The following is a 25,809-nucleotide window of genomic DNA, read 5'->3' as shown; positions in this document are numbered from 1 at the left end:
GTATCCACTGTCTCATACAGTCGTGGATCTGTGTGTTAAGGATGTTAGTGATTAATTGTTCATTTCCTGCTCACAGCTCTCATTATTATATGGGCCTTTTACCTCTGTTCTAATTCTAATTCCATTTGTTTAAAGTGATTTTTCTGTTTTTCATTATGTATATGAGCAATAATTATGACACTGTGGTTTAGCAGCTTGTCCTCATTTTGTCTCATTTGCAGCTGATGAAGAGGCTCCTGATTATGGTTCTGGTGTGAGGCAGTCAGGCACTGCCAAGATCTCATTTGAAGATAAACAGTTTGAAAAGGTACGTTCAGGTTATTTTTACATCATTGCAATATGATGAGACTAAGTGGTGAACATACAGAGGAAACAACTAGGTGAACAAACACATGAAAAACCATCAGTTCTAGTTTGTAGTTGAAAAGGTTTTTGTTCTCTAGCAGACATGTTCCTTTTCTCTATTTAACAAGAACAAACAAACAGTAACAAAACCAACAGAATCAATTAAAATTATAATTTGCGCTGTATAAGAATTTAAATGAAGGGGTGGGGAAAAGACAAAGGAAGGAAGAAGAAAAAAAAAACCTTACCATTGTGTTACCCTGGAGCTCTTTTTCCCCTCAACAACAAATCAAAGTCAGACATAGTGTCAGGGTTGTAACACTTATCATTTAAGAAAAGAGTGGAAAAAAGTGTTGAGATACAATATGCTTTGGTTGGTAATGTCAAGTGTAACTGAGGACAAAGCTGATGGTCTGATTCCCTGTTTCAGTTCCAGACGGAGTCGTGCCCTGGTGGTCTGTCGCACTCCAACACCTCTCAAGAGGAGCTGCGAATCGTCGAGGGAGAAGGACAGAACGCTGAGATGGGAATATCTGCAGATGAAGTCAACAACAACACCTGTGCAGGTGAGACGAGAGCTTAAAAATATGACTAATGTGTGAATAGTAGCTTAGTAAAGATGAAACAACTTGAATGTGAAAAATTGTGTTTGTGACAGTGAGGACTCATGAGAATGTAAAACTAGAGTATGTCATAATAAAACATTGTGTATTTGTAACAGAGATGGAATACACTTAGCAAAAAACACTGTTTTTAAAAGTAAAGGGATTAGTGTTATCCTGTACAACAAAATCTTAAAACTACAATAACAGTAGTTAAATATTGACTAAAATGACATATTTCACTGAATTTTAAGCCTTTAGGTGTTGGAGTTTAAAAAAAAAAAAAAAAAAAAAAAAAAAAATTCAATTTTGATATCAAGATTTCAAAAAGCTTTAGTTTGGAAGTGGTTAGAGATAAAGGCATACTGTAAAGAGAAAAATATTTGGTAAGACACAAAGTTTATGATAGGAGTAAATGTACTCATCTAATTTACATAGTGTGACGCGACAAGGCGGCGACCATATTGGATTGTGTAACTTTTAGTAAAATTGAATTGTGAACATATTTAAGTTTTCTTGTGTTTTTGATTTTTTTGTCATCTTATCCTTAAAATAAATGAACTTAAACATTAGTGAAAAGTAAAATACAGTAAGTTTTAGCTGCTTTTTAGCCAAGCAGCAGAGTAGCCAAGTCTGTCCTTATCTGTCAAAACTAAAACTATACAAACTTTATTTATTTACTTACTAAACCAGCTTGGGACCACACCTTTTAAACTGGATTTTCTTCTTCACTTTGAATAGAAACATGCCCTGAAATGGTGTTAGGACTGAAGGGGCACATGTCAGCCATTCATTGGTGGGAGGTGGTAACAAGATTTGGCAGCTCTATTTGGAGCTATGGTCTGTTTTATTCAGTTATGTTGCTTGTTGCAATATTGTGACTTTGATGCTTAATGGATTAACGTTGTTGCAAGCTGTAATATAATGCAAGAGGATAGGTAAACAAAATATCTGAAGCTTTGTTGTTTTCAGATCATTTTATGCAGAAATTGTAAATATTACAGCTTTAAGTTGAGAGGATGTACATCAGTTGAAATCTAGGTGAGAAATCCACAAAGTAAATATTATTTCTCCACCCTGTACATCTTAAACTAGATGAAGTGTGGGAATAATTCTCCATTTCAGTGGTAGAATAATAATTTTACAAAGACACCAAACGTCTTATTTGTCTTGAAGCCACTCAGGAGGCTCCAAACAGCCCTGTGAAGACCTTAGGTTTAGGTCTGGACCTTCCTCTGGATCTGTCCCCCGAGAAAGCTCTGTCCCACCTGAAGATCGGCAGCACATTCACCTTCAGGGTCACAGTCCTGCAGGCGTCCAGTATCTCTGCAGAGTACGCTGACATCTTCTGCCAGTTCAAGTGAGTCAAGTGTCACACAACAACAGTATTTAATTTCTCCAACAAAATCTTGTGAATAATATTCTATGTCCACAGCTCATATAAGATGTAATTCTGATTTTAACAAAACTTCTCAGAGGCAGTAAGTGATATTTAACAGGTAATGTATGCATATAGATAAGCTGATGTTAACTATTATAATCAGGTAATCTGTTTGACTTTTTTTTTTTTTTACAGAAAAAAGACTAACATTCTCTGACTGCACTTCCTTAATTTAAAATATTTTCTGGTTTCTTGAATCTTTATAAATGTAAATTCAATATGTAAGGACTCTGAACTAAACATGACCTTTGAGGAAATCATCATGTGCTTTTAATACACTAATCAATATTTTTCACCATTTCCTGACATTTTCTGGAAAACATACTGAGGAATATATCAAAATCTTCAACTTCTGTCATTTCAGCTTCATCCATCGTCATGATGAAGCTTTCTCCACTGAACCGCTGAAGAACACAGGCAGAGGACCACCTCTGGGCTTCTACCATGTACAAAATGTAAGCACCAAATATACCGAACAGTAACCTGAGATACAGAGGTGGGACGTGTATTTCACATCTAGGCTTTCAGTGGTGTTCTACCTGGCTCAATCCACCATTTAATATCAATACTATAGAGAAAAATGCAATATAACAGGGCGTTGCATCACAGACAGGTATTACACATTGCAAAAATGAATGCCAAGTGCTAAAGCAAGAAACAATTAACACAACTCAGCATGTTACAGCAACACCTTTCACTAAAACAAGCACACCATAGACATTATTTCAAGCAAAATCATTAATAAAATGACAAAATCATTAAAAAATGTTAAAGAAATGCATTGTAATCGCCTAAACTACAGCTCATTTTTTACTGTGTCTGTGGCCAAATCCATTTCTTCTCTGTCTGCCATTGTGTGCTGGGAAAACACCTGTTAAATCTAAACCATGTTATTTTAGCATATGCAAGGAGCTGCAGATATGGTTGCTACCCAGTATTGCTCTGATTAGTATGCTGTTTGTGACGCAGATGTTATTATACGCCTGCTAGGTCGACCCCGTGTGGCCAACATGAACTCTAACATGTTAAAGCAATATGCTCATTCCATTTATTTTCAGCTCCAGAGACTGCACTGTTGTTTCTGAAGGCCTCAAGGCAGATCTGTATTCACCCGGCAACAGATGATGGCTGAAATATGATTGGACAAATGCTCTAACATACACAGACACTACTGGAAGCAGTGCAACCAAGAGAAAAAGCTATGAAATATTAAAAAAAACCCAGACTGTTGGGAATGATTTGATACATCTTCATGGAACAAATATACAAATGTAGAGTCTAAATGTAGGTCCGTGATTGTGATTCTTTAGGCAGGCAGATAAGGCCTTGCTGTCCCTGAAGGACCACTACTGCTGAGACTGAATATTTATGACTCATACTGACTACTTCATGTGTAAATATCCCTTCTCTTGACTGTTAGATCACAGTGGAAGTGACCAAGTCATTTGTGGAGTACATCAAGACTCAGCCCATCGTCTTCGAGGTGTTCGGTCACTATCAGAAACAACCATTCCCTCCGCTCTGCAAAGACCTGATCAGGTCAGGAAGAATGCAACAACTTTTCACCACATGAGGAGTAGTGATTATTCAATAGTGGTGGATGGAAATTTCCTCTAAATTAAATATTCACGTTTTCTTTGTCATTGTGTCTAGTCCACTTAGGCCTTCGAGGAGACAGTTCCCCAGAGTGATGCCTTTATCCAAACCAGGTGTGTAAAAATATATATACTGCACATAACATGATTAGTATTTTTTCATGATACTCCCAAACTTAAAAATTATGCAAACCTGTCCTTTGAATTTTTAGGTTATATTCATCTATGACAATTAGAAATTATTGTTAAGTTATGTGTTATTTATTTCAAATGAAACAAAACTGTATTGGTTGATTTAATCATTAATGACTCAAGTCATTAATTGATAGTTATTTTAGTTATAAAATTCCCCCTAAAAATAAGATTGGTGAATTTTTCGGCTGACAAACTGAACTGAAAGTAATGCAGAAATGGAAAAGAAATCTGAAACTCAGATGTTATAAAAAATAAGAAGAATCTTCATATTTTCCAGATCAGCTGTGCTAAATATTAAAATAAACCTTTTTATAATTATTAAGTGATAAATGAAATTATTACTCTCTAATAATTGCAGTTTAAATGATTTGCATGTCAGCCCAGTTCTGTATACCATCATGTGTCTTTATGATTCCACTTAAATACCGTATTTACTTCTAACTCTTCACTTTCTTTCAGTCCCCGCCACTAAACTCAGCACCCTGACCCGCTCCACCGCCGGGCCTTGTCACGCCAAATATGACCTCATGGTTTTCTTTGAGATCTGTGAGCTGGAGGCAAATGGAGAGTGAGTGGCCACATATGCAGAGATTATATTTCTTGGTGCTGGTTTTGACAGGTTGCGTTGATATATTAAAATATATGAAGTATTGTCAGTCAATGTGGGGTTTATTTTCCCCTCCACAGCTACATCCCAGCTGTTGTTGACCACCGAGGGGGGATGCCCTGCCACGGGACGTTCCTGTTACATCAGGTCTGGCATCAGTTGCTTGATCTATTTTTTTATTTTATTTTTTTTTTTATTTAATTCTAATAATTGTTGCATATGTTGTAGTTACACAACTTCAGTAGCCACATATGATGATGTACCTGCAATGCAATCAGTAACTAAACTTTAACAAACCTCCACAGGGCATTCAGCGGAGGATTACAGTTACCATTGCTCATGAAACCGGAAACGATATTGAGTGGAAGGAGGTGAAGGAGCTGGTTATCGGTGAGTAATGAGCCAGCCTTTAAAAGCATTTTTGGCCAAATCAGTGTCATTTATCACCTGACTGATCTCACTTCTGCATCCTGTTTGTCGTCAGGTCGTATTCGAAACACTCCAGAGGCTGATGAGACTATCGTAGATCCAAACATCCTGTCTCTCAACATCCTGTCTTCTGGATATTTTTGGCCAAAACATGACGACAAGTATGTGACACGGGCTGATTTTAATTTACTCAATAATATTATTTTTCTGTATATTCACTGCTTTTATTAGAAAACTAGTTTTTTTCATTACATAGAAACATAAACAGCTTTTTATAATCACACGCAATTTTGCTTCATTTTGCAGTTCGCATAGATCACTTCTGTTTGCTAAATTTGAGCTTTTAACAGCTACAGTTAAAAGTTTTCTAACTCATCTCTTGTTTCTCTTTATCCTTCATTAATGGCAGCGTCTCCTTGGGAGTTGACCATAGGTATAAAGACAATCATTTTTTTTTCTATCATTTTAATTACTTTCTCTCACAACTCAATGATTGCTTCCTCACAGGCTTTTCATGAGGTTATAACTTTTAAGAAGGTTCATATAGATGATGATTTTGTTTTTAATGCTGCAGAACTTTCTACCGATTTGAGGCGGCATGGGACAGCTCCATGCACAACTCTCTCCTCCTGAACAGAGTCACTCCCTATGGGGAAAAGATCTACATCACCCTCTCTGCTTACCTAGAGGTACTGAAGAAGGATTCTGAGAGAACTTAAGCTGCCCTCTAACTAAAACACTATGGTTCTGATTTGATCGCATTACATATTTTTGAACTAGATGGAGAACTGCACTCAGCCAACGGTGATCACCAAAGATTTCTGCATGGTGTTTTACTCCCGGGACACCAAGCTTCCAGCCTCCCGCTCCATCAGAAACCTCTTCAGCACCGGCTGCTTCAGGCCATCTGAGAGGTACAGACGGACGGATTCATCTAGTCTGATTCTCTTGCTCTTAAGTGAGGACACAACTGCTTTCACACCAAAGTAAAATCATTTATAATCAGTTTGTTTCTATTTTTTTCTCAGTAACCGTGTCACAGGAGTCTATGAGGTCACTCTCTGCCACGTGGCCGACAATGGCAGTCCAGGTGAGAACTGAAGACGATGTACATAGAATAATGATTAAAAACTAGAACTGCTGTCTTTTCATTCCACAGTATAGACACAGACTCTTAACTTAGACAAATACAGTCTGGTTTGATACAGAACAGAAAGAAAGTCATTTGTTCCTGTTGCTTTTAGCCTTGTAAATGACACCGTGTAAGTGTAATTGTGTTAATATTTGTTGTTGGTGGTGGACTTGCTACTTAGTTGTTATAAAGGGATAATAAAGATACACTGAATATTGTATCTTGAACCTTGAATTAAAGGTGCGGTAGGAGATCCTGGAAAAATGATTCGAGCAAGTTACATTTTGAAAATACACAATTCAAAAGTCCAAACCTCTTTATTTCAGACTTCCCCCCAAAGCCATGCCTCCAGAGTACCAGAACGCGCAATGCTTGTCGCCCCCGTCCATGAATGCATACCTCATTCATTCTCCTCCACTAATTGGTTGCCATCAGGGTGTGAGCTGGATTTTAAGCAATATAGTAAAAAATGCTCCAGGAAAATATCTCCTATCCCACCTTTAAGCTCTCAAAGTGAAAATCATGTCCAGGATTTGCCCCTTTCTATGGATCTGCTCCAAATTTGGTCTAATTGACCCATGCCCTATGCTTTCATCAGGTTTCAGAGGTTTTGCCAAAAAGGGTTTTTTTCTTACAAGAGTTCTTTTTTTGTGTCTTCCTCAGGAATGCAGCGTCGCCGCAGACGTGTGCTGGACACCTCTGTGGCGTACGTCCGAGGAGAGGAGAACCTGGCTGGATGGAGGCCCCGCAGTGACAGCCTCATCCTCGACCACCAGTGGGAGCTGGAGAAACTCAGTTTACTGCAGGAGGTCAGTTTTCAAGTCTGATCTGGTCCACATCCATGGTCCTGAATCAGATTCAGAACCGATCTTTTTAATTGTAACTTTAGTCTGAACAATCAGATCCGATTTCATGCAATTTTTATGTCATTTTAAATGACGATTGATCAACAACTCTGTACTTTGTACTGAGTCATTTTCATGTTATAAAATAGTTCAAATGCAGCAGTAGGTTGAATCCAAAACATCAGATATAATAGTAAAACACTGACAGGGACCTTTTTATTGCACAATGCACACAGATAGTATCATATTTTAGATGAAACATAAGGTTTGGAATGCCCAGCTTTTACCCGTAGTGCAATATTTTCATTATCTATTAGTACAGGGGTGGGCAATCCTGGTCCTCGAGGGCCGGTATCCTGCATGTTTTAGATGTTTCCCTCTTCCAACACACCTGAAGGTCATTATCAGGCTTCTGCAGAGCTTGATGATGGGCTTATCATGTGAACCAGGTGTGTCGGAAGAGGGAAGCATCTAAAATATGCAGGATACCGGCCCTCAAGGACCAGGATTGTCCACCCCTGAGTTTAGCAGAATAGGTGACATATGAGTCACTTTTTGACAGTAAATGTCTGCTGAGCTACATGACAACATTGCTTGATCTTTTGTGTTCAGGTGGAGAAGACCAGACATTACCTGCTACTGAGGGAGAAGCTGGAGGCCACTCTTCAGGCTGGACAGGACGCGCTCTACAAGAACAATGATATCAGCGACTTTGCAAAGAGTCCTGTCCTGAGCCACAGTCCTGGCAGCAGCCCTGTCCCTGAGAGCCCCAACCAGAGGCAGAGGGAGCTGGCTGCCAAGGTGACTGCTAGGCTACAGCACCTCCTGATCATCTTCATCTCAGTGTTTAGCTTTCTTAGCTTTTGTTTGAATTTCTTACATCATCTAAAAGCTTGTTTCTACTCTCTTGTCGCTTGCAGTGTCTGCGTCTGCTGATGCACACCTTCAACAGGGAGTACAGCCAGGTGAGCAGCAGTGCCAGTGAGAGCAAGGTGAGCCCCAGCCTAGGCCCTCTAACCCGGCCCGTTAATCCTTGTGAACCTGCAGCCCTTTGTAAATTTACAAAGTTTTCAAGCCCCTCTCTCCTCCACTTTACATTTTCAGCATTCTTTCATTTCTCCTGTACAGATTGCTTTTCTTTTTAACATTTCCTTAAGACATTTGTGGTGTTAATTGGCCCAAAAGTCAGTTCATCTTATGTTTTTTTGTCGTATTAACAACAGTGGACCTGGGTTATTTTATAAAAAATGCAGTGTTCTTCCTCAGTCTGCGTAAATACATCATACACAGTACTGTCAAAAGTTTGGAAACACCCACTATTGTATAGTTTTTGAGAGACACACGCATGTTACTAGTATTTATATACAATAAGCTGTGTCAATTAACACTATGAAGATTCATTTTGACCAAGTGATATATAGTGAATACATGCACTAATAAATGCTCAAAATCTGAAAAATAGGAACATGATGTGTCTCTCAAAAATGCTAAAAAAAATAGGGATTTCCAGAGTTTTGACAGGCCCTGTACATTCCAGATGACTTCTTCATCCTATTGACCCAAGTCTTCTGCCTAAAACACACATGCACCCACACTTTCCTCCTTAATACATATTTACTTTCCTCTTCTTAAACCTTCATCCATCACTTTCCCACCTGTTTAGAAACTGCAAGGCTTCCTTTTCCCTACTGTTACTCCTGCATGTCCTTTTTAACATGTTAATCAGCAAGGGGCTCTTAGACATGATAAGGATTTGTGTTGTTCAGAGATGGTCTACAATACAATGCTAGAAAAAATACACATCGTCTGATTGAAGTGTTCTCTGAATGCATGTCTGTGTTGTACGTGCTCAATTGTTTGCTGGTTTGTTTTGTCTGTATCTGTATTCGTCCTTCTGTTCGGTCTTGTGTGTGTGTGTTTGTGTGTTTGTCCACGTGTGATGCGTGTGTGCGTGTATGTGTTTTAGCTTTCGGAGATGTCGGCATCGCTAATGAGAGATTCGTCCTCCTCTGCTCTGAGCTCGCTCACTCCGTCCTCCACATGCCCCTCACTGATCGAGGGACACTATGACATCAGGTGTGTAACTGCATCTATTCACTTAAAGGGGTCATATTCTGCTAAACCCACTTTTATTAGTCTTTGGTACATTTATTTGTGTATTTGGACCCTAATAGTTCAAAAAGTTTGAATTTGAAGCCTCCAGGTGCTGCAAAGCTATCTTTATATTCATTTTGGCAACAAATCGTGTGGATTTCTACAACCCATTTTAATTCCTGCTTAATTTGTTACGTCTATAACTAGTTACGTCACGACATTTGCACATATATGTTCAAGACTTCCGACGAACATTTCTCCGAGTACGACATAATTGTTTGTCAGCAGCAGCGGTTGTAGTAAAAACTGAAAATATGTCCAAACTTTGAGCCAATTACCTGAAATGTTCAGTTGATGGTTGTATTAACGAACACAAGTGGCTGAATAGGACAGAGCAGCAGAGCAACCTGGAGGGGGTGGGGTGTGAAGTGGTTCATTTGCATTTAAAGTGCCAGCACTCAAAACCACCTTTCTCGTGTCATTAGTCAGAAATAGTGTTGAAAATGGACGTGTGGAGTTGAATTAATGAAGAATTCAGACCCAAGCATAGCATTTACAGTTTATGTAGACCACAAGGAAATGTATTGTTTTTAAAAAAAAGCAACATATCACTCCTTTAAAGCTGTCTGCACCACTGTGTGTGACAAGAGTATTTAGTATGAGTTGTAATCTGATGTGTTGTTTTTTGAATTATTCCTTCTCACGTGAAGGATGGTGCTCAACACATGCAAAGTTTTTTTTACACTTACTCCTCATAATTGACTTTATTGTTCCATGGGATGCATTTCAAGTGTTTAGAAATTCTGGTACACAACTATACAAAAAAAAATACTAAACTTATGTATACTTGCATTCTCACACATGTACCTTTCTGCTTTCTGTGGAAATATAATAATCTCAAGTGACTGAGTGAAAGTATTATTAGTCAAGTGAACATTTCCACCTTTGTTGTCACATTAAAATTGTGTTTTTGTTGTTTTCTTGATAATTTAAAGACACACTGAGCCCAGTTCAGGAGCGTCCACTCCAGATCTGGACCCTTACAGCCCTGTGGACAGAAAGAAAACCCTCAGGGGATGCACGTTTGTTCCTGACATACAGGAGATCCGCGTCAGGTCAGATCACACTCACTTTGCAGATGAATATGTCTGAAATCACTTTATGTAGGTAAAGTTACGTATTTACAGGGTTGCTACACAGTGTGGAAGGGAAATGTTTTGATTTTTTTTTTTATAGTCATTCCTATTGTTTTTTTTTTTTCTGTTCTCTAAAATTTAACATTCAGAATTTCTTTGAATAAATCAGTCATACCAGCAAGTGTGGTGTCTGACCATAGACACACTCTTATGTAGAGATACCTGAACATAATACAACCTTCTGTGTAAAAGTATGGACGTAGCAGCCTCGGCCATGGGTGAATGCAGATTTTCCAAGCACTGGGTTGACAACAAAACCTAGTTGGTTAAGGATCCCAAATGAAAACAGAAAGGTGTAAAATTGTTTAACGTCATCATTGGGGAGGTGACAGTTGTAAGATACAGTATATGGATTTACAAAAGCAACAATTATTTAATCTGGGAATATACTGAGGTAAATATATCCTAAAAATTCAGAACGCAGCCGTGATAACAAAACATAATAAAAAAAAATAATTTGAATTACAACAAGACACTTGAGGAAAGCTAATAGAGGCAATTCAATAAAACGGTAGAAGTGTTAAATGTTAACTGAAATTAAAAGAAACTGAATCAGCTTAAACAAGAAAAACCACAGGTAAAGTAATGGGAAACTAGATAATTATATTGCCTAAGATATACAGCTATTATATGGCATTATATTAACATATAACATCTAACACATAACATTTAGATTGTTTACGTTACAAAATAATAAATCTGTACTCAGATGTCTAACATACATTGTCTGGAAATATGAGACTATAAAGGTTTAAAGTTTTTGTCAGAAAACCCTGCAAGCTCTTTCTTTCTATCAGAGGAAGAGGGTTTGTGAGGCATATTCATTCATTTTTATATATTATATCGAGATTGAGATTTTTACAGGCTATATATACAAAATAGAAACATATAAACATTCAAAAAAACAAACAAAAGACACATTTAAAATGAATGCTTGAATCTATGATAGTTCTTCCAGATGATGAGTAGAATTGTCAGAATACAGCATATGATTGTGGACCTGTACGGGGAATAATTAGGATGTACCAGATACCCACAACAGATAAGTCAAATCTTTGTTCTTAATTAATGAAACGGCCCCACACTTTTTCAAAAGTGTCTTGTTTGTCTTTTAAAGTGTATGTGATATTTTCAAGTGGTAAACATAAAGACAATTCTTTGAGTCGTTTTGCTCTGCTCGGTTTAACCATTTCTTTCCATGACAGAGCGGCCACTCTCTTTGCTTGTAATATTTCCAGGTTTATGAGGATTTTCTCATAGCGATTTACGTTAATTTCTTCAGGGTATAATTCCACTATAAAAAACTTGGGGTTCCAGCACTAGTTTCACTGATAAAATCTCCTGTAACATATAGGGGTGTAAGAAAATATCGGTTCTGCAATATATCGTGATATTTCATTTCACAGTACTGTATCGATATTAAAAAGTACTGTATTGATATTTTAGGTATTTATGCAAATGCAGAAATTGTGGAGGTTCATTTTTGTTATTTTGTTTTTCTTTTTTATTTCTATTTTATTTATTATTATTTAATACTCTTTTATTAAATAATGTTCATTCCTTTGTTGGGATTGCACAAAAATAATGTAATGATGTTAGTTATGAACTAATAGAATATGAAAATTTGAACAGGATCTTAAACTGTAATGTCTATAAAACATAATTTAAGTGTGAACACAGGAACATTTTGCGATGTAGCATTAGATCCTGTTCTGATCAAATAAAAATGTGTTTAGTATATGTGCGTATTTCTGGTGTAATTAAATTCTTCAAGGAAATAATCATATATAAAAAAAGAAACAAACAAAAAATTGCCGTTTTAACAGTATCATGATATATCATGATATATTGTATCGAGATCTTAGTATTGTGATATGTATCGTATCACCAGGTTCTTGCCAATACACAGCCCTAGTAACATACCTCTAACTTCTCTCCAAAATTCCTTGATTTTTGGATATTCATTCATATGATCCTTTTTCTTATTCATGTGTTTTTATCTGCAGCCCTATCGTGTCAAAGAAAGGCTACCTACACTTCCTGGAGCCCCACACCAGCGGCTGGGTGAAGCGCTACGTGGTGGTGCGGCGGCCCTACGTCTACCTGTACCGCAGTGAGAGGGACAGCGTGGAGAGAGCCGTCATCAACCTGTCATCTGCTAAGGTGGAATACAGCGAAGACAAACAGACCCTACTGCGGGTATGAGTCTTTTTCTAATATTATTAAATGAACAAACAATATTACCATGCATGAGGATGAATTTAAGTTACCTTTATGTCTCCAGACCCCTAACACGTTTGCTGTGTGCACCGAGCATCGTGGGATACTGCTCCAGGCCACCAATGACAAAGAGATGCATGACTGGCTGTACGCTTTTAACCCTCTCTTAGCTGGTACCATCAGGTAAGTCAATTCCACCCTCAAGCAAAAGCTGTCAAATCAGCTTCAAAATATAAATGTGGTAAAGTCTGAACTGTATTATTTTCTAATTTCCTAGACCAGTGTTTCCCAAGCTTTGTTTCTCTGGACCTACTTTTTAGAAATGACAAATGATAGCGACCCAGTTCTCAATAGGCCTTAATCTATTATCATAAAAGAATGGATTTGTGCATAAATTGCTGGTTCTGAACAATTTTGCTGCTCTTTCGAACTCAGCTTATATCATTATTTTAAATATTCAAGTAGATTACACTGGTCTACAATTTTTTTTAGAAATGATTTGGTTCAGAGATTAAATGTGCTAAATGTTACATATTTTAATAAGATTAATTGGAAAATAAATGACAAAAGTGCCGGTTTGCTGATGTTTTCAAGGTATATGATTAAGTGTTATTACACATATATATTGGTTTATGTACATTTATATAATAGTTTTATAAATCTTCCATTAAACAGAACCTGTAAAGTGAATGTATTCTAATGTGCAGACAGTGTTTTGAAGTAGATCTTGTAGCTCTGAGACAAATATTCCTTTTGAGTCAAACCCATTCTCTCGTTAATTCTTGAATTTCACATTTTGACCCAAGGCTGTATCTTGGAAAGTTCAGCCAACCAGCATTTTTTACTTGATTTTTCTTTATCAGTGACTCTCATGTGGTAAAAATTCATTATTTTTATTCAGTAGGAATTTCCTTGTAGACCAGTGTTATATATTACAAACAGCACTGGTAAATCACAGTTTATTTTTATTCATGCATTAAAACATATAGACTTATAGAAAGTCATTTAGGCAGAGGCTCTGTTTTTTTTTTGTTTTGTTTTTTTTTTACATCCAATCAGTAAAACAAACAACTTTCAGTCTCTCAAACATTTTTCTTTAATTGGTATGAATGTGCAGCCAAGTATATCAGGTGACGATTAGTAAATATGCAATCTGTTAGATAATATGCTTCCAGAAAATGAGATGCAGTATTTTTTAGAGGTGTGAATCTTCACTGGCTTCATGATTCACTTCAGTTATGATTCACTCGTCAATACTTTGAATATACATACAGAGATGACTACTTCTTCACTGATTAGTACAAGTAGGTAAATCTGAACTCCCTTATACAGGGCATCTATTTTTTTTATTTTTCAAGAAGACTGCAGGATAAGAAAAATAGCAACATGCAAAGTATATTAGGTGTTTCCTTTAAAAAAAGAAAAATGGATCTTTCAGTGTCTTCTGTACAGAAGGGGGCATTATAATGTGACCCACCCTCTGTTTTGCAACTGTACACAGAAAGTGATACCCCAATTACTATGTCCAATTTCTCTTATATATAGCTTTTGATAACAGTGTTTATTTCCTGATTTAGAGCAACAGGTGCTGATTATCAGGCAGACAAAAGACGACCATTCAACCAGAACATTCCTATTTTATTAGGCATCTCAATCTTGATCCAGTAGCCCCATTTCAATCCTGAGTTTTCAGGCAATCTGTCAAATACATTTTGTTTGATTGGTCCTTTTCAAACAGCCTGTTCTGCAGAGTTTGTTGAGCTCCTTTCTGCAGTGATTCATCCCAAATACAGCTGAACAACATCTCTGTGAGCTGCACATTTTCAGCTGAAAATGGCTCATTATTGTCACAAATATAAAGTGATGTGTTTGTTAAAAAGCCTCTTTGGTTAAATACTGTGTGTCTTATCATCAGGGCATGAACACATTAAAATAAAAGTCAACATTTAAACGATACTGGAATTGAGCATTTCAGTACTGCAGTGTGTGGCTGCAAAATGGACGCTCTCATATTTTAATCCCCCATCTTCTCTAAAGCAACTGAATAATCTGAATTGTTATAACAAGGGCCTATGATTTATACCTTCTAAATCCTGCATGTTACTTGAATTCTTCCCTTGAAAAAGACTAGGGATGCACAGATCGCAAAATTCTTGTCTTTATCGATACTAATTTTAAGATAACATCATACCAGTGTTATTTTCTGTTTCTTTACTTTCTTGTTCCTGTTGTTAATCGCTCTTAAGGATAAAAAATAGTTACTATTTTAAGGCATTTCAGCCCTCCGTCACATTATTTTTGAATGGACATAGACTGAAACATAAAAATATATGAAAAATTCTTTAATATAACATTTTAGATAAGTATCTTTTGCTGCCATTGGTGAAAAGACTTGCATGTTGATACTGATATTGGCTGATATCAGCAAAAACAAGATTGTTCCTTTTTCATTTTCTTCACACACTATATGGTCGCGGAAAAAAAGTATAAGACCACCCCTTGTTTTCTTCAATTTCTTGTTCATTTTAATGCCTGGTACAACTAAAGGTACATTTGTTTGGACAAATATCATGATAACAACAAAAAATAGCTCATAAGAGTTTAATTTAAGAGCTTATGTGTAGACATTTTCCATGTTTTCTTGATAATAACCAAAATCACTTTAATTCTTACATCATTGGCTATGGCATTGTACTGACAAAAACAGTGGTTTTAGGCATCCCGTGTTTTCTTTTCTGTCTGTTTTAGTCACATGATACACACAGGAGTTAGTACTTGATTGTATAATCATTGTTTTTGTTGACTTTTGATGGTCTAATAATTTTTTCTGTGACTGTATATTAAGAAAGTATTTCCAAAATCAGAGTCTGTCATTTATTTAGCTGCATATTTACAGTACTGTGTTGCAATATCTGTGTGATAAGGAGTACAGCACATAAACATTACAAACACAATGCTTACATTTCCCTTCTCTCTTCTTTTTTGTGTCGTTCTTAGGTCAAAACTGTCGAGAAGAAAGTCGATCCAGTCTGTCCAGTCGGTCCAGTCTGTGCCGTCTGCTCAGAGGATGTGAAACTGGTGGAAAACTTCAAACAAAAGCAAAACAATCCAATCTTAAAGCTCCACAACTTACCATCCTGCTCTAATGAACATATACAAACTCGTACATAAAATCATTTAAATAACCTTGTATATGACGAGTCCAGCCCCAGTCCCAAACATCACGTGATTGCTCATCCTGAAACCCAAGAAAACCGTCATATCTCTCTTTTTGCAGTCGCTCTCAGTAGCCACCTTAAACCCCTGCATGGTGTGCTCCCTCCTTAACCCTTAGAAGAACACATAAGACAAACTAACCACCCAAAACCTGTTAAGGAACGCTCCTCTGCTGGGCTACGGGACTATAGCTCGGATTAGTCTTAGGTTTTCATGTACATGTAGATCTTTTCCTGTAGAAATATAGTGGTAAACAGTTGATGAGTCCCTCCTTCATAAGGCCCAGTTGTAGACCAACCATCCATGTATTCCTAAACAATGCCATCAGTGGAGGTGGAAAATGAAAACATCTGGCTTGTTGCCATCAAACCAGATGTTTCTCTGTGCACAAGTGTGTTAAGTGCAGGGATAATAGCGCCGCATTCCTCCTACATCCATCATCTACCGTTACCTCAGTTTGTAATGGCTTGGTGCTCTACAGCATAGAGTATTTGTTTCACTGCAGAGGTTTCAGATAGCAACCAGACAGCTCGTCATTTTAACATAAAAGTAGCATGAGGGAATTGCTAGGACTTAAGGGTAAAAGTTGTCGTACCTGTGTCTGTGTAATTTTTTAACTGCTTTCTCTGAAAACTGAGTACATTGGCAAAAATAATCCACTGTCAAAAATGTAACTCGTGTTCTCGCCTCCGTTTCTGTATTTTTTACATAATCCAACGTGTGTGTGTGTGTGTGTATATAAAACGGATAAACTTATTTATTGTTGCTCTTGTAGGATTTCTGCATTATTATTTGTGACAGGACCACCGACCAGTTTTGTTGCATGGCACTTTATTGTATTGAGTTAATGTGTTGTATCATTTACTCAGTTGTTTTTAACCAAAGCATTGTTTCCTTGTTTCACTTGTTTCCACTGTGCAGTTGTGTTACCAGACATTGCAGAATATTAGAAAATGAGCTTAAGTAGTCAACCTAAATTGACTTAAGATGTTTTACATGATGAACGGACCTGTTCTTTCAGTTGACAAAGCACTTATTGTGTCCGTTATGGGCGAGCAGAGTTGCTGCATTGCATTTTATGAGTTTACTGTTTAAGTCTTTGCTCCTCTAGTAGCTAAATGGAAAGTTGTAAGAGATCGTGGACCTCCAGTCGTTATGAGAGCAATTGCTTTGAGTGGGCAAGTGTGTTGTCCATGCACCGGATAGTGCCTCCCTTTCTTCACCTCTGTCTCTTCTTTCTCGTGTATCTATATATATATATATATATCACCGTCTTATCGTCACCATAGCATTTAGTTACAAACTGAAGCTTTCACGTAGAGGAAAAAGTAGATGTTATCTTTTTTATATTGATTGATCTATGTTCTTAACGTTTTGGAGAGTGAGTATTATCACTGATGTTATGTAGTTTGTAACGGTACAGTACAGCGTCTCTCTCATTACTTAAAAGCAATTTCCCTCCTTGCTTTTTGTACTGTAGCTGCTAGATATTTGACTGCCTGACGCTTGTGACAGAAACAAGTAAAGCTCGGTGTTATTATGGCATTTATGTTCAAGGATGGTTTATAATTGTTTGTACCTGTCTACACTGTACCAGGATGACCCAAAACTGGTGTGAAAATAATTTAATCACTTTATCAGAGTGGTAAATTGAATAAAAAAAGCCCTGCCTCACTTTTGTTTAAGTGAAAATATGAGGCTTTGTTTTGTGCTTTTTCATTTTAATAGATTTAAGTGGTTTCAATCATAGGTTTAAGACTTGGCCAACCAGCCAATTTGTCTTTCCTATTTCCTCTTGTTTTCTAACTGGTTATGATGAGTGGAGATTTAGTATGCAGGACTGTAAGCCACAGGCCAGCCAACCTGCTGAGCAATGCAGCTTGATACTGAGAAAATCTGCTTTATCTAAATATTACAAAGCAAACCCAAAGTTATGTTTTAAATGTGATGTTAGGGCTTTTTGGTTGTGCTTTTTTGTGTGTGTGTGTCCTTGTAAAATGAATGTGTAATGCAATATTGATGACATCTGAATGTTTTGGGTCATCTTGGTGTATTCTCTTTCTGTTTGTGTTATAAAATGCTTGTAGATAAAATCTGTGAGTTGCCTGCTGGAACAGAAGACAAAATGGAAAGTTTTATTTATTTGAGTCCTGACAGATGGATTATGTTTCTACAATATATTGCACTGTTTATTTAAGTTCATATTATGTACAAAGCATTTTTATTTTTTATGATTTTCTATGCTCATGTTTAAAGAATGTAAGGAAAAGACTGGTGAGTTTAACAGTAAGATATGAAGGGAGGAGAAGATTATATTCCGGTGCCATTTTTGCTTCAGCAATCAAACCACTGCACCGAATTACATAGATTTTTTTTTTTTTTTTTCACAACTAGCAGATGACTTACAATGCTTCCAGCCCAAGGGTATCACGTTTAAAAAATACTTTGTGAGACAGTTATAGTGCATTGGCCAATAATTGTTGAAAGGCAAATGAGTTGATTATTTTATATTTGGCTGCTTTTTAACTGTCATAGCTTTGGATCGAAGCATGCAGGTCCTCTTCTCTTCTACTGTACTGATTTTGCCTCTGTCCCTCTCTCCTGCCTTACCGCTTGCTAATGACAACAGCTTTCCCCCCCTGAAGTGCTACTTGTAAAGTATTATCATCCATGATCCTTGTAATGACTAACTGGAAACCTTCCTCTTGGCTCTGTCTTGTATATAAATGGAGATTTCTGTGTTGGGTCTCATCACACAGATGATATTAACTCTCTCTTCCTCTCTATACCATGATGATAAGAAACTGGCCTGCTGCTTTGTCAAGTGTCACTTGAAGCGTTACGAGTGCTGATCTGGGTTCAGTTTTGCACATTTCAGCTCAGTGTGGTCGAGGTGGTTGACACGGACCGGGTCGTTGATCCCAAGTCTGCACTCGGAGCTCTGCGCTGCTTGACAGAAACAGAAACAGGCCCCAGCCTGTGATGAAATCTTAATCTCAGTGCTCACGTTTATCTTTTGAGTGTTCTGGAGTTCTTTCTCATGTCTGTGGACACGTAACAAAAGTTGTCAAGAAAAAAATAAGGCGAATAAATAAATGAGTGTTGAAACTTAAGCAGCAGCTAAGTGTGATGTTTTGAGCTGTCATTGTAAATAATAATAAATAATAATAGATTCAATGTTAAAATGTATGATATGTACAGTTCAGCATAATTTTCGTCATTCATTTTATGTAACTTCTCCATCCACTGTAGGACTGTGGGCTGACATATGGGTCTGTTGTAGTTCATCACAGGTCTAATACAAAGAGACAACCATTTACACCTACAAGCAATTCAGAGTGACTCATTATCCTATTACAGAGCCTGCTTTGGGAGTACATGAGGAAACTGGTTACCTGGACAAAACAAACACATGGGGAAATCATGCAAACTTCACTCCCCAGACCTTGTTTGTGTGAAGTGACAGTGTTCACTGCACCACCATAACACACTGTGTGTAGTTTCAATATTACGATAAACCATCTTACATGAAAGAAACAATTCAGCTGGATTAACAGTAAAAGTCATTTAACCCTGTAAAGCCTAAACCATTAAATCATTGACAGAAAATTCCAGTTCTTTGAAACTGGAGCGTTTATTGGTCCTTCTGAACAATCAAAAAAAAGTTTTTTCAACTATCAATTTCCATCATATTTTGTATCATATTTGATACATCGGGTCTCAATGCTCAAATATTATTATTTTTGAACAAAGAAACATAACATAAAACAGACATGTCAAACAAATTGGTAATTCCTTTTCAAAACTGGCAAAGTTCTGCCTCCTTCCTCATTAATGACAGTCTTGTCATTAATGGCCTCTGGTGAATGAATTCCTCCCCCCTGGTGGATTATCTGTGTTTTGTATGTACTCAATTGTATACATCAGGTTTTTCAAGACAAACAAATATCGCACTGATCATGTAGAGGGCTTCAAAACTCATGTATCAAATATGATACGTTTGCCGTTATAGCGTTAAAAACAGAAAATCCCAATAAAATATGAAAATATAGGTCACTGCATACGCACATGAGAATGATGTTCATGCGTAAAATAAACTGTCTGAAAAACAGGTTGATTTTATTTACATCCAAATATCACAAATCACAATTTTGCCTTAGGAGACTTCAAGGTCTGCACAACATAAAACAACCGCTTTCATTTGACCCTTAGTTCAAGGAAGGAAAGACTCCCCTGAAAACACCGTTAAGGGAGAAGAAAAAATGGAAGAAACCATGGAAAGAGCCTCAGAGGAGACATAGGCCGTTCAAGCACCGACATAAAAGCACATGAGAAATTAATAGTCCACACAAATCCATTGTATTCTAAATCCAAAGCCTTTCTCATCCCTTTTCATGTCCAAATATGAGATAACAGAGCACTTGTTCTGCTCAACCTCAACATGTTTAGCAAAGAGAAACAACATGGACCTGACGAGAGAGAAGAACACAATAAACCTCTAATATTATGTAACTGAATGGTCTTTATGTGTCTGTTCTGACAGTTTGTGCTCATGCTTGCCTGTATGAGGTTGTTCTGCACCAATTGCACAGCCTTCCATTATTGATTATGCACTCACCATGTGCTCAGCTGGAGCAGGGCCAGTCAGGCTAATCCTCTAATAACAGAGGCAGAAATACTGTGGTTGACACAAAGGCTCTGGACTGAGTGAGGGGCGGCGGTCTTCTGTCAGACAATGGGGTTAAAGCCCACTTCAGCAGTTTGAGACGTCTGGTCATGTTAACAGGGCTGTTTTATACCAACTTTCATTACATCACGAACATTAAACCAAATTATGCATGGAAAATTCTGTATCACAAAAACCTGGTGACTTGTAAATATGAACCCACCGTAGATCTGAGCATCTGAGAAAACATGACATACATCACATGTTCAGAAGAAGATACTGTATTTAGTTGTTTTTACAATTAAAGTCATAGTATTTAGCATAGACTTACATTCTTGAAGTCATCAGATGTCTTAAAGTCTGCTTTATTTAGTCTGAAATCTGAACCACATTATTATTTCTCATCAAACCCCTGCAAAAGCCAATATTAGATTTATTCACTTATTTCTCACTGTGAAAACAGAAGGTAAACAATGCCTTTTCTGGGGCCATTTTGTATATTAAGAATTTCATTTCAAACAAGATAGGCCTCAGAAACTAAATAAAAACAATGTTCTTCTATGGGGCTATGAATCAACATACCTATTTTTGCATCAGTCTTTACTGTTTTTCACTTACAACTTGAAAACAAAAGGTCAAGGAAAAATTAGTTTCTTTTCTTTTCTTTTCTTTTCTTTTCTTTTCTTTTCTTTTCTTTTCTTTTCTTTTCTTTACATAAGCATTCATATACTTATACATTCAGAATAACTTCTCAGTTCACTCTAGGCAGCAGTTTAATATGAATGCATCACTCATTCACTTTGTTACTTATAATAAAAAAGTAAGACAACAGCGAACTTTCATCTGACACAGTACATCATGAGATAAACTAAATGGCATGTATCATGTGTTGTAAAAGTGTCCCTCACCCCCACACAGGCTAACAGTACGTTGTCTCCTACATACATTCACAGAGTCATCGTTCTATACTTCCAGGTGTGGGTCACCCTATCCCACCTCTTTAATTATGCACACTAAGAAGGACCCCCACCTGTGGTTTGGATCCAGATGATTCTGCTCCTTAGTCTTGGTGTTTTTAGCTGCTTCCAGGTAAAGCGAAGCAACACCTCCTGGATTTTCAACCTTATATTTATATGTTTTTCTTCTATAGTTATTTTTTGCTCATTCACTCACTATTCATTTCCCTTCATACAGCTGATGTCGCTGCATGAAAATATCGTAAGTACTGTGTTTGTTTCAGTAATGATGTTTGGAAATGTTATTTAATTAGAAATGTACTATATAACTGAACTATATACTAAAAAATATTTGTATTTATCAAACAACTTTTGAATGAATGATTAAATACATTTGTATTTATGAAAAAAAAAATCATTTTTATGTGTTCTATATGTGTCACATGTTGTTGCTTTACTCCTTTTATGGATTCTAAAATATGTAGCAAACTGTTATCTATGATAGATGTAATCATAGTAATGTGAACTATACATATTACTAGCCATAATTACAAATACATGGAAGTTGTTAGATAATTAACAATATTAATTGAACAAATTCATGATATACTTAAGGCTTAAAAAACCCCAAATGATTTTAAGTGTTAGATGTAAAGCATTTAAAAGGGCGCCACTCTGAAGGTATGAAGCTTTAATCTCTTTTACTACGGCATGCATTTAATTAGTAAAAACACCAGTTTAGTGCATAGTACTTAGGTTACTAAATGGCACAGAGCTTTGTTAAAAAATCCTGTGAATCTGTCAGGTTACCTGAAGCAAGATATCAGGTCTCTCCAAACTCAAACATGCTTTCTCCTGCACTCTGTGTGGGCTACGCTACATTCACTGACCAGGCTCCTGTTTCACCACTTCTTGTTTTTGCTCCAAGTACTACAGACTGTTGATTGTGCTGTGTACACTGAACATATATGTGTGTGTTTGTGTGTGTGCGTGCGTGCGTGCTTGCATGTGTGTTTGCATCAGGGGGGTCTCAGTCTATTAGAAAATTACTGTGAACACTCACTCCTGGTGATCTTCTGTGTCACATTTCCCCATCGGTGGGGCCCCCTTTTGCTGCTTTTATCTTCCTTCTGTTGTTGCATTACTTTGTGGTTGTGGTCAGTTTCAGAACGAGGAGAATCTGCTGCTTTGAATCATCGTATAACCAGGGCAGAGTCGACATGGAGAGCAGCAAGGTGAGCATTCAGTCTCCTCTGGACCCAAACTTGCAAAAACTCATTACGAACTTCCACTGCACTATTATTTTCACTGACTCTTCCACTGTGAGGAAAAGATGAGTTCACCAAAAAAGATCACAGAGATGGTATTCAGCTTATTTACTTGTGGAGAGATGTAAAAATTGTCACTTAAGTTAAGTAATAGTTACTTAAGTTGCATTTTGGGAAAGGCAGCTGTAGAGAGCACAGAAAACAGGGATCAGTTTGATTCCATTTGCTCTGAAGAAAATGTAAAACCTATTTAATTTGGTGAACTGTCCCTTTAAAGGTGACTCCCCCATGCTGTGTGTATGTGTGTGTGTCCCCAGCAGCCAGTGAAGGAGGTGCTCCCCCTGCCTCGACCTCCTGCCCAACATCCTGTGACCCCTGCAGCGGCTTCAAAAAAACCCACCCCAGGCTCCATTCAGCATGTACAGGTGGCCTCCTCAGGTGTGTTTAACCCTGGAACATACATTATAATGTGTCTGAAAGAGGCATTCATTTAGTTATACAATGTACAAGCAATTTCATCAACATTACAGGAGGATTGGTGATGATAACCAGTTGTGTCAAATGCAATGAGAAGCAGTGAAGTATCATCATTTGTCATAATATGATTTGTAAAGGATTGAGAGTTTTCTTGTGTGTAAATGTAAAGCAAAACATTCTTTACTTTTCATATTTAACGCAAAAATCAACTGTTTAATTTATGTCACCAAAAACAATTTTCTGTATCTCATGTAACCTATAAGTTCAGACCATCTGAACTATCCAGAAATAATTAAAACACTGTGAGCCCAGACTTAAAAAAGTATGTTCAACTCATTTGTAGATATCATCGAATATGTGAATAAATTTAAGTTAGATGGATTTAAATTAATAAGTTTTAGTTATGGCCACACCTCTTTTTCTTTTGACCATGTAAATCACAGGTGTCAAACATGTGGCCTGGGGGCCAAAACCAAAGTCAAAGCCAAAGTATCCAATCCGGCCCTTGGGATGAATTTGTGAAATGCAAAAATTACACTGAAGATATTAACAATCAAGGATGTTCAAATCATTTTAGGTTGATTCAATCTATAGTGGGTCAGACCAGTAAAATACTATCAGAATAAACTATAAATAATGAAAACTACAAACTATTTTCTTGGTTTTAGTGTAAAAAAAAAAAAAAAGAAAAAATTAGATTACACAAAAATGTTGACAGACTAGCCTTTTACAAAAAATGTGAAAAACCTGAACACATACGAACAACCCGAAATGTCTAAATAAAAGTATGTGGAATTTTAACAATATTCTGCCTGTTACTAAATGTTTTGTTTATTTGTAGATCCACTGTGATCTGTAAGTTGTAACGTACATGTATAAATGATAAACTAAGGCGTAATATTGTTAAAATTGCACTTATTTTTCTTCAGAATTTTCAGGTTGCTCATATTTGTTCATGTTATGTTCAAGTACAGTTCGTAGATGTAAACATTTTCATGACAGAATTTGACTTTTTTCACTCAAAAACATAGAAAAAACTTTGGAGTTGACATTATTTATCAGTTATTATGCTATTATTTATATTATTTTACTGGTCCGACCCACTTTAGATCATATTAAGCTGCATGTGGCCCCTGAACTAAAATGAGTTTGACACCCCTGATGTAAACTGTCACCGACATGTCAGTCTCAGTGCTTTCATTCAAAGAGTAGCTGCTATAGGAGTTTTCGTGCTTATCATTCAAGATACAACTCAAAAAGTTCTAAGCAGCTGTCAGCTATCAACGATTGTTTGTTTTAACCTTGAGAGGAGTGTTTTGTTTTATTGTCAACCAGTTCCACGGACATTTTCTCTACTCCCAGTGGGCAAGACTGTAAGCCCAGATAAGTAATTAAAATCTTAGTAAAAATGTAAGTTAAATGTACTTATTAATTATTACTTAATATTTTTAAAGGCAACCAGTTTTCTCAATTTTTGTAAGTAAACTCAACTTATCCAACTTATCCAGCCTTTTCTTATTCCAAGAAAGGGACATCACAAGGTCATGTTGAAGGGCTGTACAGAAAATAGTTGAATAATTATATCTAAAAGTGGTTATCTTCTATATGTCTGACCTTTTTTTTTTTTTACATTAACAGTGGTGTCATCGTTCAACTATCTGAAGCCTCCGGACAGAGATCTCACACTGACATCCCACATGAAGTCGATCAAATCTCTGAGACACGCTGGCTTCACCGCAGTTTTCACTGGACAAAATGTGAGTTAAAACACAAGCTCGGAGACCAACACTAGACCCATATGATATGCACATAATTATTTTCACACTATAAAGGCAGTTAATACTGCCCCAAGGACAAGCAGGGAAAGGTTACATGTGCAAGTGTCCTCATTTATTCTGGATAAATGACCCTTTCTTGAGTTCCACCCCCTCAGTAATTTATTGACTTGACATATTGATGTATTCTGCTTTGACATGTTTCTGGATCTGAAGATTGACAGTTGTGTCTGTGTCTGACACCTGCTTATTTATGGTTGCTTAGAACTGATTGGAAATCAGTATTTGGTGCAGACGGTTAGCAAACAGTGTGACGAGGCGATGAAATGAAACAAGACAAGAGAGATAAAACCACCTGGCTGCGTCAAACCTTTTAATTGTTGCTTATTTAATTTTAATGTACTGTATTGTAATTATTTATTTTGCCCTGACTTTTACAACCTACATGGTGTTTGAGATAAACAACAGAAAATAATTAATGTAACCCTTCTGACTATGTAAAACATTTAACAAGAGGGCACTTTATTCACCATCACCTAGCTTCTGATTAGCATAAATGTGCATATATCGTTATCTCTGGTGAATATACTTTTGTATTATGGTAAATATTTATACCACTATACTGCATCTTTACATGCAAAGTGTTGGTTTACCAGAATCCACGTATTCAAACAAAAGATGAAGAATTACTTTTTTTATATACAATATACAGGGTGGGGAAGCAAAATTTACAATATTTTGAGGCAGGGA

General features: G+C 36.8%; 1 protein-coding gene across 8 annotated transcripts in view; it reads left to right on the top strand.

Moving 5' to 3' along the window:
• The window catches only part of kif1ab (kinesin family member 1Ab), a 41,751-nt gene extending 22,721 nt beyond the window's left edge, over positions 1-19,030 (top strand). For 3 of the 8 annotated variants that reach the window (XM_030159376.1, XM_030159373.1, XM_030159378.1), the window contains 22 exons: positions 222-307; positions 776-911; positions 2,124-2,307; positions 2,753-2,843; positions 3,809-3,927; positions 4,042-4,097; positions 4,638-4,746; positions 4,866-4,932; positions 5,091-5,175; positions 5,270-5,375; positions 5,624-5,647; positions 5,789-5,903; positions 5,995-6,128; positions 6,243-6,304; positions 7,010-7,155; positions 7,804-7,992; positions 8,112-8,183; positions 9,158-9,267; positions 10,281-10,400; positions 12,488-12,680; positions 12,766-12,884; positions 15,699-19,030. In XM_030159376.1, the coding sequence (XP_030015236.1) occupies positions 222-307; positions 776-911; positions 2,124-2,307; positions 2,753-2,843; positions 3,809-3,927; positions 4,042-4,097; positions 4,638-4,746; positions 4,866-4,932; positions 5,091-5,175; positions 5,270-5,375; positions 5,624-5,647; positions 5,789-5,903; positions 5,995-6,128; positions 6,243-6,304; positions 7,010-7,155; positions 7,804-7,992; positions 8,112-8,183; positions 9,158-9,267; positions 10,281-10,400; positions 12,488-12,680; positions 12,766-12,884; positions 15,699-15,774 (2,399 nt within the window). In that variant the 3' untranslated portion in view covers positions 15,775-19,030. Of the gene's footprint in view, positions 1-221; positions 308-775; positions 912-2,096; positions 2,308-2,752; positions 2,844-3,808; positions 3,928-4,041; positions 4,098-4,637; positions 4,747-4,865; positions 4,933-5,090; positions 5,176-5,269; positions 5,376-5,623; positions 5,648-5,788; positions 5,904-5,994; positions 6,129-6,242; positions 6,305-7,009; positions 7,156-7,803; positions 7,993-8,111; positions 8,184-9,157; positions 9,268-10,280; positions 10,401-12,487; positions 12,681-12,765; positions 12,889-15,698 lie in introns of those variants that run through there. The other 5 variants (XM_030159375.1, XM_030159372.1, XM_030159377.1 and 2 more) reach the window with 3 other exon arrangements.
• Positions 19,031-25,809: the final 6,779 nt, after the last annotated feature.

Source organism: Sphaeramia orbicularis, chromosome 17 (genome assembly GCF_902148855.1).
Source record: "Sphaeramia orbicularis chromosome 17, fSphaOr1.1, whole genome shotgun sequence".
NCBI classification, from domain to species: domain Eukaryota; kingdom Metazoa; phylum Chordata; class Actinopteri; order Kurtiformes; family Apogonidae; genus Sphaeramia; species Sphaeramia orbicularis.
This window is presented reverse-complemented; position numbering and strand designations above follow the sequence as displayed.